This window comes from Parasteatoda tepidariorum, chromosome 9, assembly GCF_982258835.1.
Source record: "Parasteatoda tepidariorum strain Cologne lab strain chromosome 9, Ptep-v5.0, whole genome shotgun sequence".
Classification (NCBI taxonomy): domain Eukaryota; kingdom Metazoa; phylum Arthropoda; class Arachnida; order Araneae; family Theridiidae; genus Parasteatoda; species Parasteatoda tepidariorum.
In genome coordinates, this window is record NC_141763.1 from 31,739,222 (window position 1) to 31,756,295 (window position 17,074).

The window sequence follows — 17,074 nt, forward strand, 5'->3', positions numbered from 1 at the left end:
TTTTTAACAATAAAAAATATTCACTTAGTGCAATTTGAAAATCTAATCTAAATACTTTACTTTCTTACTAGGCCAAAAAAATTTTTTAATTCAACTTAAGTTCAGAAATGATGCTAATTGTTCATAGAGTACAGAAAAAAAATTTCAATGTCATTAAGTGATATTGTTGGTTTAATTATTTGATGCAGAACTCTTAGCTTGTTTGTTCTAAGTCTATTGTATTAAACCAAAAGCTGAATTTTTTTTATCTGTACGGTAGTCTTTTAAAGAAACGGATATTAGTGCTGCATTTCTAAAATTGAAAATTTTTACTTGTTATACAATTGTAGAAATACAGCATTATCGTCTTTTGTTTTTGGCATTTATTTTTCAAAACACACAAACAGAGCTTATATTTTCTCGATTGATAGACTAGGTGTTTAAATAAATTTAGCATAGGTAAAACAAATTTAACTTAAAAAAAAGAAAGTTATGTTTATTATTAGAACACTGACCTTTACAGTGAATTAAAACAGATTTATTAAATGCAAATATTTTCTATACTTCCTAATTTTTAATTTCTAATATCAACATTTTCTTTTTCAATAAGTATGGCACAGTCAGTTTTTAAAACAAATAAAAATATATACATTTATATTTTAATTTACATACTTTCAAACAAATGAATATTCACAAATGTAAATCTTGCTTAAGTAGCCTGAGAATTATGATACCCATAATAGATCAAATTAAAACTATTTTTTAAAGTGATTACATTTAGTACCTTCAGAGTGCTGTAACTAAAAAGTTAAAATGGTGGGAATTTTATCTCATATAATTTATATGAAGATATGTATACCAAGTAAATTTATTTTAGAAGACAAGCAAAAAAAAAATTTAGTCAATACTAAAAGTTTCTTTAAAATTAGAGATGTTTTATTGTTTTCTGATCGAAAATGAATTTTTGAGGAAATTTAATTAGTTCCTAAAAAGAGTAATACCAGCATTAAATGGTGAAGCTTGAAAAACTATTAAATGATTTTTGCTTTTTTATTATTGGAATGCTATTTAAAATAAAATAAGATTTTATCAGTGAAATCTTCCACAAAACATTTAAATAATAAAAAATAATATTTATATAATAAAATTTAAAAAATTAATGGATGCATTTAATTTCGGATTAAAATTGCAGCTAAATTTAAATTATTAACATTAATTTTTTTAAAGCTTAATTAATTTCGGCACAAAGTTTAAATATTATAATATGAAAGACATCAACATTTTTTGAAAAAAAGAAAAGGATTGAGAATTTAGTTCTAAAGAAATGAAACAGAATAAGTATTAATTTTTAATTTAATATGCTATTTTTCACAAAAAAAAGGAGACAGAATAGCCGATTTATTTACTTGCTTCAGTTGTCTTGAGCAAATAAAATTAAAAAAATAAGTTATTGGAATAATTTTTAAAAAAGAGAGATTGATCATGATAAATTTTTAATTAAAGTGAAAAAAAGAAATAGAAAATCCCAGAGCATACTCTTTACATTAAAAAAAAACAAACACTCAGTAATACTTTTGGCATACTACATATTTTAACTTATATCATTGATTACAGATATTTAATTTTCAATTTAGGTTATAATAAATAATTATAAATTATTATTTTCCATATGTATATTGTACTATGGTATACTAATAGTTAATATTGCAAATAACCAATGCATACAATAAAAGCCTATATACTTAAGATATTTGCATTCTTGCAAAAGTCAATAAAAACATGACTGCAGAAATTGTAAGTATTGCTTATAAACTTATTCATTTGTCAGAATTAAGCTCTCACAAAAATTTTAATTATTACCTCATTTTTATTGATTTATGGTTTGCAGGATTAAATGTGTAAATTTTCAAAAATAGTACGATTTTATTTTTTTAATAGACATAATAATCAAATTAGACTATTTCAGAAATCAAAATGTCTTTACAATTGAGTTTACAATAAAATAGAAACTACTGCTAGAACACAACATGCACATAGTTTTGCATAGGATATTGTACACGATCAGTCAGTTTAGTGAAAAGCATTTAACTTGATTAGTATCACATTAATCAAAAATCTTGTAAAAAGATTTTTAAGCTGCCATTAAATGGCACCAGAGAATGAATTGCTACACACGGCGACATTTTGAACACATGCAGTATACTCAATGCATGAGAAAACAAATGTAATGAGAAATATAAATAATGAATCTTTTTATATAAATCACTGGTCAGGTGTCCTCTTCATACTCCTTTGGTTTACCCAGATAACAGTTAGAGAGAAAACTAAATTTCGAATTATTCTTTATTGCAGAATAAATATCTGATACAGTTATTTCTTCTGGACATCTAGAAAGAACAGATAAGGATATAAAAATTTGATCAATTCTAAGGAAAAGAGGAATTAACGTTTTAAGTAAATTATACTTACAACTTTCCCCCTAATCTATCAAAACCTTCATTGACTGCATGACTTATCAGATCAGAAGCGAGTTCTCGACAAGACTGTAAAGAAATCACATTTGTTTAAAAAATTTTAATATGTAAATTAATTTAATTTTGTTTTCAGTGGAAACCTAAACCTATTTGTTACAGGGCGCATAGCCAAATCTTTCAACAAAAAACAAGCACCTTTTAAGGACTATATACATTAACAAAATGCAAAATAGTTTTCAAAGACTACATGATCATGATAAAATAACCAGTTTCTGATAAAGAAATCTTTTCTTGATTATATTAGCCACCATAAAAAGATCCGAGAGATTTTTCGGTTCGATTTCAGAGGGCAAGAATCTCACCGAACCCAGCTCAGCATATGTACATACCGACCCACAAGTATTTCATCTAACATGTAAAACGATTGGTGCTTTCATATGCATGGTACGTCGAAATGCATTGTGTTAGAATGAAAAGAACAATGTGAAAAACACACGTTACGTGGCTAAAGTAGACATGATAAAGAAAAAAAAAATCTCATTTTCGGGAAGGGAAAATTAAGCATGTTTAAAAAACACCCAATAAAAAATGCACTTTAAAGGTCTTATAAAAATCATAAATAAGTGCCTTTAAGCAATTTTTAAAAACACTGCGCACCATGTGTTAGGATATCAGAAATAGAGTTAAATCTTAATACCATAAATTCTAAAGGAGATTCTAATTTAATTTAATGAATCATGATGATGAGTGATTTCAGAATCAAATAGTTACTGTTTTGGTTTTTTAAAAAATTATATAAAATGTATTTAATTATTCAACAAGAAAATAATAACTATTAATTTGAAACTACATTCATTATTTATACATATAGAGTTTACATTTTGTTAGTTTACAAAATTTAGGTTTTCCATAGTGTAAAAATTATCACACAGATTTCAAATATAGGTTAACATTTCTTATGACCTACAAAAATATTTTGTGAAAGCAAAGATCAGCATGAAATGAATTTGATTATTATTGAAATAATAAATGAGAAAGAAATTCAGATTTTTTCATAACATCAAAATGACCAATCGTGGTTGATCAGGGAATAAAGCGCTGACATCCCAATGAGGTGACCCAGGTTTGAATGCCATCATTGGCTGGTCGATATGAATTCTGCACCAACCACAGTACTGGCGAAAAATATCCTCAGTGGTAGGCGAATTATAGGTTAACCATGGGAGGTTTTCATGGTTTTCCTCTCCCATGGTCTCCATGCAAATGCTGGTTAGTTCCATGACATAAATTTATAAATATATTTCAAGATAAAATGTTGGCAAATTTTTCCCAGTAGTTGATCCAGTAGTTCACTTGTCTTCTGGATTGGGTTCAAAATAACAGGGCTACGGAGTTGAACATTGGTAGTCGTAAAAAAAAAATTTGGTCGGCTGTTCAACAACAGTTAAAAAACATAAAGTAAAATATGAGGATGAATTGACCATTCAAAAGTTAATAATTTCAGATTTTTTTTCCACATCAACATGAATTGTACATTAAAAACAGGGCTGGCAAAAATATGATGAAATCAGATTTAATTCCTTTTCTTTTTTTTAAGTAAAAAAATTATCTTTACCAGCCAAATCATTTGAGAAAATGTATTATGAATATTATTTAAAAACAATATAATACATTAATTGATTTAAATCAATGATTTTTTTTATAATAAAAATAAAGCAATTTTAAATTATGTCAGCCCTGATTAAAAGGAACAACAAAAAAAAAAAAAGAAACTTAAATGAACTTACAGCAAGAATCATTTCTTCTACAACTGGCACACACAATGATGGTTCCAATTCCACTGGTTTAAGATTCACCCCTAACTGAAATGGTAATTCTCGATTAGAATATTTTTTCTTTAATATTTCTAGCAGTTTATATTTAATTGTGCATTGATAAAAAAAAAAAGTTTATGCAATGACAGAAAGCGATGACTTGAATTAGTACCCAAAGCATATGATCATTTTGGTACAATCATATAATAATATCTTTGTCAGTGAAGAAGTAAAGAAAGAAAAAAGTTACGAAACTGACATTCTTTACTTTGGCAATGACAAAATTACTTCTGCATGGTACTAAAATTGACATTTGCTTTATGAACCTGTTCATTTTATTATGCTTATTTGTTTGGTATCAGGGTTCCCACTCTATGATGAGATTGAAATTCAAGGACCTCAACAAAATTTTCAAGGACCTTAATCTAAGACCAATTTTAAAAATTATTCTCTTCTATTTTACTAGAAGCAACAATGCTTGTTGTGGCAATAATTAATTTCAAATATAATACCTAAATGCATTGCCTATATAGAGAGAAGAGAGTATATGTATTATGGACTAAAATTTATATTTTTTTAAAAACAACCCTACCGGTTTTGCATATTAATTCACAAAATCATTTTCAGCACAATCTATATCAAATGGTAATGAGGTGTTAATGGTGTAATCCTTTAATCCTGTGTATTTCCATGTGAAGGCTGCATGAAAGACAGAGCTAAATCTTAGGTATTTCATATTCCATAACCCCCTCCTCTCCTCCATTAAACATCGTTTCTGAAATTATTCATCCATGATTTACACAACTTTCTCTAAATGTTATGCAGCAACAATTCTTTCTAAAAATAAAAATTAGAAGGAACATATCCCATTTTCACCAAGTTTAAAAGCATTATTCGTTATGTGTAATCCACAACTGCCAATGAATATGACCTGGTGGGAATATTTTTCTTTTAATTCACACTGAAGCTTCTAATAGAATTTCCAATTGACATAGGGTCCATCCATGGATAATTGAAGTATTTTAGAGAGGGAAATAAAAAGAGGACAAAATATTTTCTGCAGTTCCATGACCCATAAATTGGGAGGTAAGATACTTAGTGCAAACTTTATTATCAATTCCTTACCATAATGTCCATCTGCTTAGATTGTAGAGACTGATTTAACGTCTCATCAAAGAGTACAGTTTAGCAATCAACATTCTTCAGCTCACTTATAAGAATCCCTTTGAAGTATAGTGCCAATCCAAAGGAGCCCAAATAGGCTCACTTTGTGGCACTACAAAAAAATTGTTTCGCTATACAGCTATTAGCAAACATTTTGGAGAGCAATTTACTAATCCCTTCACAGGAGTTACATGTGTTAGACAAATAATAGAAGTTAAAAGGTATGAGGTTCGATTTTCCGTCGTCGATCTCATGCATTCAACTTGCGTCGGTGACGTCATGGTCTGCGGGGATCGGCCAGTTTATTTTCATTTGCTGTTGGTCGTTCTTGCGTGGATCATGACGTCACCTGCTATCTGTATTTAAGCTTCTGTTGAAGCAGATCATTTTGTATTCTTTCTTTTCGTCACTCTGTTTGTGACATTCTTTATTACTAATGTTTTTAAATAAACTCATTTATTCAGAAACTTCGTTTCTCTTTTATTGTTGACATGACAAATATGATATTCTGCGAGAATCTCGGCTGTCAAGGTTATGGGCCGAGTTTATGGCATAACCGGGATTCATTTTCTATCGTCCTGAATATCTAGTTTTGCATTAGCCAGGATTTAGCCGAGTCTTTCTCAACTTCAAATGGAGAATCTTAAAGATGGGGGCCGCTCCCGCCCGCCAAATTTGCAAAGTGAATCGTCAGCTTAAATCATAAGTTTGCTATGGAGTACTTCAAGGTGCTGTTGATTTGAAAAATAATACCACATTTAAGAAAATATGATGCTTCTAAAGAATTTTTCTCCAGTTGACAAAACTAACAGTAAGAATTTATTTAAAGAATTTTAGACCGGAATTGAAGTCGGCACATCCGAATTTGATGGCTACTGCTAAGGATTACGAAGTTTTGTATCTAGTCTGGAACGAGCAACGATACTACTTTTGCTTTTAAAGAACCTTTTGAGTTATAATTGTTTCATTATGGAATCTTCGAACCTGCATATAGATTTCCTTAATTCGTCAAATTGGAGTACGTGGAAAGAAAATATGAAAGTAATCCTCATGGACCGAGGAGTGTGGAGTTTTATCTCCAAAACTGAGCCTGCCCTACCTTCAGAAGCAAGTCGAAAAGAAAGTCAAGAATACCTCTGGAGACGGGACAAAGCGTACACGTCAATATTTCTTAGTGTGGAACCTGAATACCGAAGTCTGATCTCAGCGACAATGGATGGTGCTGAAGCTTGGGAAATTTTAAAACAACATTTTGAGCCGACTACGAGAGCGAGAGTTATTCAACTCCTAGACCAGTTCTTCGACCTGAAATACACCCCAGGAGAAGAGGTTGGAATATTCACTGCAAGATTAAAGAACCTGGTTTCTCAATTGAAAGAAGCAGGACATCCTGTTGACGACCTATACCAAGGATTCCAACTTATACGATACTTACCCAAGGACTTTCAAGGTATAGTTCAGATTATTTATAGATGGGAGGACACTAAATTTAAATTTAAGAACATTTTAGACGAATTACTTTTGGAGGAGAGTAGACTTAAGCAACTTAATTTTGATTTAAATAATGTCGGTGATATTGCTTATAATGTTAATTCAAGTTTTAATGAAAAGTTAAGCATAACTAATAAGTTTAAATCTGGTTCTTCTAATAGTAAGGGAAATTTAGAATCTGCTAATATTAAGTCTAAATCCAAAACTAGTTGTGATAAATCTAATATAGGACCTTGTTATCGTTGTAACAAATATGGTCATTTAATATCAGATTGTAAGCAAAAATTAAGGTGTAATTCAAAGAATATAAAGAGTAAATTTAAACAAAATGCAAGTGATAATTCTTACTGTAATGTAACTACAAATGTTTTAGATAATAGTCTTTATATCGTTGAAGCAAATGTTGGCAATGTGAGTCATGAAATTGAGAAAGAAAGTTGGCTTTTTGACACTGCCGCTTCAACACATTTTTGTAATAATTTGGATTTATTCTTTGAATATGAAACTGTAGAAAATGCTTCTATGTCTTTAGCCATAGGTGACATTGAGAGCCCAATTTTAGGTATTGGAAAGGTGCAATTTTTTAATAAGTTAAATGGTAAAATGCACAGGGTAACTTTACAAAATGTCATGTATTCTCCTAAACTTAGAAGAAATCTTATTTCTGGTTCTGTAATAGAGAAAGCTGGAGGTTATTTTGTGGGTGTTAAAAATTGTATTTCTGTGTATAATCGGGTAAATGAGAAGATTTTCTATTGTAAAAGATTTAATGGCTTGTATTATTTTAAACCAAATGCCTATACTAAGCCTGATAAAGATTTAGTTATTGACAGAAGTGTTAGTGACGCGAATGAGCAATTGTTTAACGTATCTGTTCAGACAAATGATTTAGACATCTGGCATTTAAGGTACTGCCACATAAATTGTGATTATATAATTCAAACAAGTAAAAATTCTAGTGTGAAAGGATTACCTAATCTCAATTTTTTAGACAATAATTGTATAGAATGTAAATTAGCTAAATCTAAAAGAATTTCGTTTAAACCAATTTTAAGTATAAGGTCTAAGAAACCTTTGGAACTTTTACATATGGACGTATGTGGTCCAATGCCAGTCATTTCACATGGTGGAAGTCGGTACTTTCTTTCTATCACTGACGATTTTTCGAGAAAAGTTACTACTTTTCCCATTAAAAGGAAATCTGATGTTTTTGATTGTTTCATAAGATTTCAAAAGCGAACAGAAAGATTTTTAAACTGTAAAATTATAAATGTTAGAACTGATAATGGTATGGAATTTTGCCATAAAGAATTTAGTGATTTTCTTGAAAATGAAGGTATAAGAGCAGAGCGTACTAACGCTTATACGCCACAGCAAAACGGTGTTAGTGAACGCTATAATTTAACCGCCTTAGATAATGTAAAAGCAATGTTAAAATCTAGTAAATTAGGAGATGCTTTTTGGGCTGAAGCTTTACTATGCTTTACTTACACTTTTAATAGAATTTGTCATAAAAACCAAATTAAAACTCCCTTTGAATTGTATAGTGGAAGAAAACCATCAGTCACTCATTTGAAAACATTTGGTTGTTTAGCATTTGTGGGTCAACCAAAACAGTTGCGTAATAAACTTCAAATGAGAGCTAAAGAAGGGATTATGTTAGGATATGCAATGCATACGAAGGGTTATAGAGTTTGGCTTAAAAACGAAAGGAAACTTGTAGAAACAATAAATGTTCGTTTTGACGAAAGTGTAATTGGTGTGGAAGCTGTACTGGGCACCAAATTCATTAAACGCAATTTTGCTAGTTTTATACCGGAACGTCCCGATTTGGGTGGAAGTTCTTCAGATGAAGACATAGGTAATTCAAGCTTAAAACCCGATTTAATTCCGTGTAAAAACATTTCATGGATTAGAAAAGCTGTACCCCGTCCAGATAATAGTCGAACTGATATTTATTATAACATTGAAGGAGTAAATATGAGATTAAGATCCTATAATGATGTAGAAAATTATTGCAACAGCAATAATATTAAGTATGATAGGGATTTATTTGATTTCAGTGGGAAAAATGCTTTTTCGGGTAAAGTTTCAAATTTTCAGGTTAATCATAATATAAAACATGAAGCAAATCATATTGAAATAAAAATTCCTAAAAATTATAAAGACTGTTTAAAATCTCCTCAAGTTAAAAATTGGGAATTAGCCATGTCTGACGAGATTAATACTATGAAACAAAGAAAAGTTTGGGATTTGGTACCAACTCCTAAAAATAAAAGAATTTTGGGAAGCCGTTGGGTTTATACAACTAAAGTAAATGAGAAGGGGGAAATTGTAAGATACAAAGCACGTTTAGTTGCCCAGGGATTTAAACAAATAAGAGGTGAAAGTTATGATGAAGTATTTAGTCCTGTGGTTAATTTTGTTCTTGTAAGAATGTTTTTCACAATATTAGTTTGTATGCTAGGATGGTATCATTCCCAATTAGATATAAAGTGTGCTTACCTTTACGCAAATTTGAGTGAGGATGTTTTTATGTATCAACCTCAAGGCTTTGTTCATTTAAATAAGCAAGACCACGTCTGTCATTTAAAGAAAGCTATTTATGGACTCAAGCAAAGTGGTCGAGAGTGGTTTTTTGAACTGGATAATACTCTTGAAAATTTAAAGTTTGTAAGATTGAAGTGGTGTAATTGTACATATGTATATAAAAATGTAATTCTTATAATTTATGTAGATGACATAATTATTTTTGCTAAAACAAAAAATGAAGTAGATAGTGTTATTAAACTTTTAGGTGATAATTTTGATTTAAAAATTTTGGGTAAAACTCGTAAGTTGTTAGGTGTTGAATTTGTTCAAAAGGATGGTGAGATGTTAATACATCAAAAGAGTTACATCCAAAAAGTTTGTAAAATGTTTTCTAGCTTTAAATTTCCTTTGTCATCGTTGCCGATTACTAAGGGTAACTTATTATCAAAAGCTGACTGTCCATCTTCTAAAAACGAGTTGGATGAAATGGCGAAATTGCCGTTTCGAAGCCTTTTGGGTTGTTTGGCTTATATAGCTAATCGCACAAGACCGGATATATCCTATGTGGTAAATATATTATCACAATTTCAAGAAAACCCAGGTTTAAAACACTGGAATACTTTATTAAGATTATTAGGTTATGTTCAAAATACTCAAGATTATTTCTTAAAATTGTCAAATATTGAAGAATTAAATGTTAATTGTTACTGTGACTCAGATTTCGCTGCTAATAGGGATGACAGAATATCAGTAGGTGGTATAATATTGTTTTTAGATAAAACTCCGATATTCTGGAAAACTTTCAAACAAAAATGTGTGAGTCTATCTACAATGGAATCAGAATATGTGACTTTAACTGACGCTGCCAAAGAGGTAATGTGGATCAAGCGTATAATAGATGAGTGTAGAGAATTGAATTTAGAAGACATAAATTTAAGTGATTGTATTATATTTAGTGACAATCAATCTGCAATTGATTTTTCTCATTCACCTATTGAAAATAATCGAATGAAACACATCGACGTAAGGTATCATTTTTTAAGAAATTTATTTACGATAAACTTTTTGCTGTTAAGCACGTTAGGAGTAAATTTAACTTAGCGGACATTTTTACAAAACCTTTAACCAAGTTAGAAGTGGAAAATTTCTGTTCAAAAGTATTTGTGAAAGTTTAATCTTTTGGGTGGTTTCAGGACTGAAACAGCTTAAGTATTAGTTTAAGGAAATTAAATATTTCTTTAGTTTATTGAAGATTTTGATAAACTGTATATGTGTATTTTTTTGTAAAAGTTGAAGGCATGAGAGGGGGCCGCATGTTAGACAAATAATAGAAGTTAAAAGGTATGAGGTTCGATTTTCCGTCGTCGATCTCATGCATTCAACTTGCGTCGGTGACGTCATGGTCTGCGGGGATCGGCCAGTTTATTTTCATTTGCTGTTGGTCGTTCTTGCGTGGATCATGACGTCACCTGCTATCTGTATTTAAGCTTCTGTTGAAGCAGATCATTTTGTATTCTTTCTTTTCGTCACTCTGTTTGTGACATTCTTTATTACTAATGTTTTTAAATAAACTCATTTATTCAGAAACTTCGTTTCTCTTTTATTGTTGACATGACAAATATGATATTCTGCGAGAATCTCGGCTGTCAACATGAATAATTACTAGTGATGCGCTTCAGACTCCAGAGAATTTCAGCATCAAGCACATTCCTTTTGACCAGATAAGAAGACAATGTTACCTCGGCCACTAAAGTTTCTGTTTCACATGGGGCACACGATGTTGAAGGAGTATTTACACCAGATGAATTAGATGTTCGTGTCTTTCGAAAAAGAGAAATCAGGGCATGAGACTGATTTTTTGTTTTACCTTTCTCTGATGTGTGATTTCAGAGCAGATTCTTCCATTTTCGCGATATCGATCTCCTTCATGCATAATCGGCACTTGGCTCTGAACTTCTTTTCGGGCATCGATAAAATCCATTCTTTATAAGCTTGATTATCCATCCATTGGGGATTAAAATAGCACTTCCCAAGCATAACTAGTCTAAACTACATAACAAAAATACGAAGTCGTGCCTTTGCGAATACGCTTTACAATAAAGTTTTGAAATGACGCAAACGTAAGGACAAGTGCGGTTGGTAAAACGGCAAATTTATTGAAAACTACAAGGTACATATTGTTACGAAATTCGAGAGTATTCCAGTTTCGATAAGAAAAAAAAGATCTAAGCATATGCGACAGAAGATGAAGTGGAGTCTCGCCCCGAACGCATTGATTGTCTGCTGTGCTCCGCGCGCTTGGCAGACACCAACACGCTAGGCCCGGTTTGAAACGGTGGCGTTAAAAACCACGTGAGAGAGCTCGGGAACAAAACAGAAAGATCCGTGGGTGTTTTATAAAAAGGGCCGCCGGCAGTATTGGACAAATTCAAGGACCTATCAAGTTTTTCAAGGACCTAAATTTAGCAACAACAAAATTCAAGGACTCTCAAGGACCGTGGGAACCCTGTACATTGTTTTACCAAACAATTGTATTTTCATAGCAAAAAAAATTTACATATTGTAAATGGTATGTATTTAAGTTCGAACCCTTCAAAAAAATAGAGAGAACCTACTTGTAACGCAGTATCTTTCACATATAGAGCTGCTTCATTTAAGGGTGGCATATGGAAAGCTGAAAGTTGACTCTGATTATCATCAGATTTAGTTGGTTTCCCTTCTACACATTCAATCACTTCTATTTCTTCATCATCGTCATACTGTACTGCTTTCTCATTAGTTGTTTCTTCTATTAATTTTGATGTAAGTTCATCTACATTAGCTATGGAACACAGTTCAACACCTGCAATTAAAAACAAGCATAATTAATACATGGCATCATCAGGGTTGCCACAGAAAAAAAATGAACAAAATAGTTCCTTTTTGTAGCCTAAAGCATGAAAATAGTTGCCCAAATGAAAACAAAAATAGGACTAAAATTTTATTAAATGACTTAATTGTCATATACCATGATCCATTTAGTCAAGTTGGTATATGATAATTTTTATATAAACGTTAAAGTTCTAGCACTAAATATTTATATAAAAAAATAGTATATTTGCAGAAAATTAAATACTTTTAATTACTAAAATTCATTCAAAAAATACTTTTTCATTAAAAAAAAAACACACTTATTCAAAGAAATTTTCCTTTTTATCAATAATTAATTTAGTAAATATAGATAGATAAATAGTGAAAAGTGATTACTCAAATTCATGCATTGTAATATCGTATTAAAAATTTTATGTTTTAAAATGGTGCAGAATTTCGTTGCAAAAACTGTTGAAAAGGTGATCGAAAAAATAAATAGACTTACGATAGAATCTGTGCAAATTGAAAGCATTAAAAAGTGATTACTCAAATTTGCAATCTAAAATTTTTCATTTTTTAATGTTTTAATTATTTAAATTTTATTATTTTTATTTTACATTTTTAAAGAAAAGAAATTCACGGCTGCAGGTTTTCAACCAAATTTATGCTAAAAAACATTGCTAGGAGTACAGAAAAGTCTCCTAATAGTCTCCTTTTCCTGAAAATAGTTGCTTTTTCAGGCAAAAAAAGTTGCCATAGTGGCCTCATGCTGAAAATAGTCGCATTTTAGTCGCCTGTGGCAACCATGCATTATGTACAGGCTTATTATTTTAGTTGTATAATACTATTCATGCTTAATTTAAACAAACAATAAATAAATTATAAAAAAAAGAAAACCTATAAAGATTGCTAACATTAAATGACAATTTAGAGCTTATAAATAAGTATAAAAAAAATAATTTAAAACAAAAATATTTTTTAGTTTGAAAATATACACATTATTTATGACGCTTAGCACATTTTATTTTGTAACAATCAATATACATGAAGGGATGCACAACCTGTGGTCTGCTCACTGCTGATTCATGGCCCACGGAAGCTTCAGAACAAAATTATTACTATTATTTTTTTTTTTTTAAAAAAAACTGGAAAATTTAAAATTGCACATTTGAGAGCATTGCATACACACTTTTCAAAATATTCTGCGCATCAATGATTTTATGAAAAGTCTTATCACATATAACATTAATATAATACATAAATTTTTTAAATATTTAAGAAAAATGCACAACATACCTGACCACTTTGGTTCTGGAAGCATTGACATTTTCTCTAAAAAAATTAGTCAGATATTTACACAATATTTTAATAGCAAAACATTAATTTCAGAGACAAAACAGAGCTCAAAGAAAATAATGTCATAAAAACAATCTAACATAAATAGAAAACTAGTGACAAGATCCAACCAATCATGTATTGAAATTTCTTTGCTACACTAATATCCCATATTAACATTGGAAAAACTGGTTTTCTGATGCAGGAAAGCTGGGAGCTGAAAGTTCAAAAAAAGCCATGCCAACAACACATAGATTACTGGAAAAATCAAAATTGTATAGCAGCTTAAAAATTATGAGTAGTTTTTCATTAATCAAACCTATACGTTATAGAATCTATGATCAATATTTTATAAATCCCATGAGCTAAAATGTGATCAATGTTTACAAAAATTTTATCTTATAGATTCTGTGACCATGTTTCCTAAATCCTCTCTCTTTTCATCCATACTTTTGGGATTATGTTTCCATAAAACCTATCATCCAGAATCTGAGATCATGTTTCCTAAACCCTATATTTAATATCTGAGATTAACAATAGAATTTTCCCCCTCATTTTTTTAAAATTGATTTCAATATAAGCTGATTAAGTTAGTGAATTTTGCCTCTGATTTGGCAAATTTGTGATAGCAGATTAATTTTTTTTTCTTGTTAAATAATGCAATGCATATGAATGATATTTATTTTATATATATAAGTATCTTTCAATACTAAGAGATAATACTTATAAAAACAATTAAAAACTTGTTCATAATCTTGGGCATTTTTTTGTAAGGGTTTCAATTACATTTTCATTTTCCTACTTGAGAACCCATTAACCTAATATTTAATTATTAGGTTTTAAAATTTCTAAATGTACACACATATTTAAAAAATTAAACATGGTCAAGTACAATATTTCTTGAATAATTTTAATACCAATAAAATTAACATTATTGTGATTCATTAATATTGTTGAACTAAAATAATTAAAGCAGAGATAAACTAACCTGTAGACATAGGAACAAAACCATTCTTCCTACACCAAAGCATTATGTCTCGACGTGACCAAAACCTTTCTGGCGTCAAATAGGAAATACTATTTTTAGCTGCAAGTTTTAATATAGCTGTTCTTACCACTCCAGCTCTTCTCCACTGCAAATATTAGTTTATAAGCAAAAATATTAAAATACATACTCAAAATATGTAACAAAAATAAAATTACAGAATACAATTGAATTATAAAATTGTATACTTTTCAGTAGATAAAATACAAAAATGATAAAGAAGGTAAAACTAAAAGCTTTGCAAGAATTGATCATCCTACATATACTACACAACTACAAATACATTTTTTTTTAAAACACAAAACTTTTAAAGAACTATGGAGCAGATAGGTTGCAATTATATATGAAATATCACATGGTTAATGTCTCATTTTTTGGTGTGGATTTTAGTTTTGAAGCCTCATTAAACCAAATCTCATTGATTATTGTTTTGCATCATTTCTTGTTTGAGTGACTAAAATTAAGTTAGTTCTAAAAGTCACATTTATGGGCCTTGTTAAAAGTGAAAAATTTTAAAAGTAAACAAACCCACAACCACAAAAGTGTTAAAGGGGGTATTAAACAAGTGCAAGTTTCTCTCTACACAGTCCAGACATATTAACTCTGATTGTAAATTTAACCATTATGTATATTAATAACTAGACAAAATCTTCTTTAGAACTCTTCAAATATTGAAAGTTAAATTTATCATATCTTATTGAACTTTATTTATATAATGCATACAATAGCCTTCAATCACAAAAATTAAAACAAAATAAACTTTATGATAAAACATTGATTTCAAAAGCAAAAGTTAATATGTTATTTATTTATGTGTTCTACATTTGCATACACATTCATCAGGGTTGTCACTCAAATCTGGAAAAAAAATTCACTGTGTTTTCCCTGTACATATTATGCACAATATATTAAGAGAAAACAACAATTACTGTGCTCTTGTGTCAGTTATATAGGGCAAACTATATTTATTAGTTTTAATTGCTGGAAAAACAGCTGAACATACTTAAATAATGCTACAGTAAATGAAATAGTTTAGTATAGCTGAAATATCATGGTTAAATATCCCATAGATCAGTGGTGCGCAAACTAGGGGTGGCGACCCCTGTGGGGGTCGCCAAATTTTTATGAAATGCATTATCCCTGCATGCTGCATACTATACAGTGTACATATAAAGAGTGAAGCGCCGTCACTCACTGTTTAATTGCAATTTCATGCTGTCCACTCTTTCTTTGACCGTAATGCGTAATGTATTCTCTATCTGGCTATCCGTGGAAAAACAATATCCCGTTTTATGCAAGAATGCCATCAGAGTGTTAATACAATTTGTATCAACGTATTTCTGTGAAACTGGATTTAGCAAACTAGTTTCAATAAAAACTAAATACCGCTCGTGTTTAAACCCTGAAGATGATACGCGAATTGCAATTAGCAACGTACATCCAAACATCGATGAGATAATTAGAAACTTGCAGCCACATACATCTCATTAAAGGGCAATTACTGATTTTTGTTATACAAAAAGTATTTTCTTAAAATTATAAATAAAATTAATATGAGTCAAATATGATGATATTTTTATTCGATGCAACGAAAGAAATGCACGAAAAATACATCGTATTTGTGAACATTTATCTCTAGGGGTCGCCAAAAATTTTCTCTCTACGAAAGGGGTCGCAGTCGAAAAAAGTTTGCGCACCACTGCCATAGATTACACTTTGAGTGGTCACTATTTTTTAAAAGATAAAAATAAAGTACAAAATTCCCTGTATTTTCCCAGTTTCTAAACAAAAAATCAAAATTCCCTGCATTTTCCGTTATTTTAGGTGATTTTTAAATTCCCTGTATTTTCCAGGTTTTCCCTGTTCTCCCTGTGGAGTGCCAACCCTGTTCATTTAATATGCAAGTAATTAAAGAAATTAATATCACAAAAACATATTTAACTTTTTTTTACTTTCCAGTCATGAATACTTGACGCTACAACAAATAAGAGCAATAAATAATTATGACTTTCACAAAACAGCTGATGAATAAGAAAATTAGAGACATCAAATACAGACATACATTAGAGACAGATAGACATTAGAGACAAAATAAATTTGAATCATACAAACCTCTGATGCTCGCTGCTTTCCAATATTCCACCTCAAATATTCATCTAAAGATGTGGCACAAAATGGATACAAAGTTCTATCTAAATTTTAAAAGAATATGCATAAGAAAAAGGAATAAAAGATAATTTTTATCTTTAAATTTATAAGTGGGTCTTTTACCAATTTTAAACTTATTTATTTATTTGTCAAATGCCAGTTACATTAGCCGTTAGGCCATTAAACTACCAATTTTAAATTCCACTAAACAAAATTAATTGTACAGTTTTGTATGCTATTCA

The 17,074-nt window shown here is 30.0% G+C and overlaps 1 protein-coding gene across 2 annotated transcripts in view; it reads right to left on the bottom strand.

The window, feature by feature from the left end:
* Positions 1–2,133: 2,133 nt before the first annotated feature.
* D12 (YEATS domain containing 2 homolog D12) overlaps positions 2,134–17,074 on the bottom strand; it is a 41,657-nt gene continuing 26,716 nt past the window's right edge. For both annotated transcript variants that reach the window (XM_021147006.4, XM_021147007.4), the window contains exons 12-18: positions 16,797–16,876; positions 14,628–14,772; positions 13,601–13,636; positions 12,070–12,296; positions 4,241–4,315; positions 2,449–2,522; positions 2,134–2,366 (exon numbers count right to left, since the gene is read on the bottom strand). In XM_021147006.4, coding sequence (XP_021002665.1) covers positions 2,249–2,366; positions 2,449–2,522; positions 4,241–4,315; positions 12,070–12,296; positions 13,601–13,636; positions 14,628–14,772; positions 16,797–16,876 — 755 coding nt within the window. In that variant the 3' untranslated portion in view covers positions 2,134–2,248. The remainder of the gene's footprint in view (positions 2,367–2,448; positions 2,523–4,240; positions 4,316–12,069; positions 12,297–13,600; positions 13,637–14,627; positions 14,773–16,796; positions 16,877–17,074) is intronic.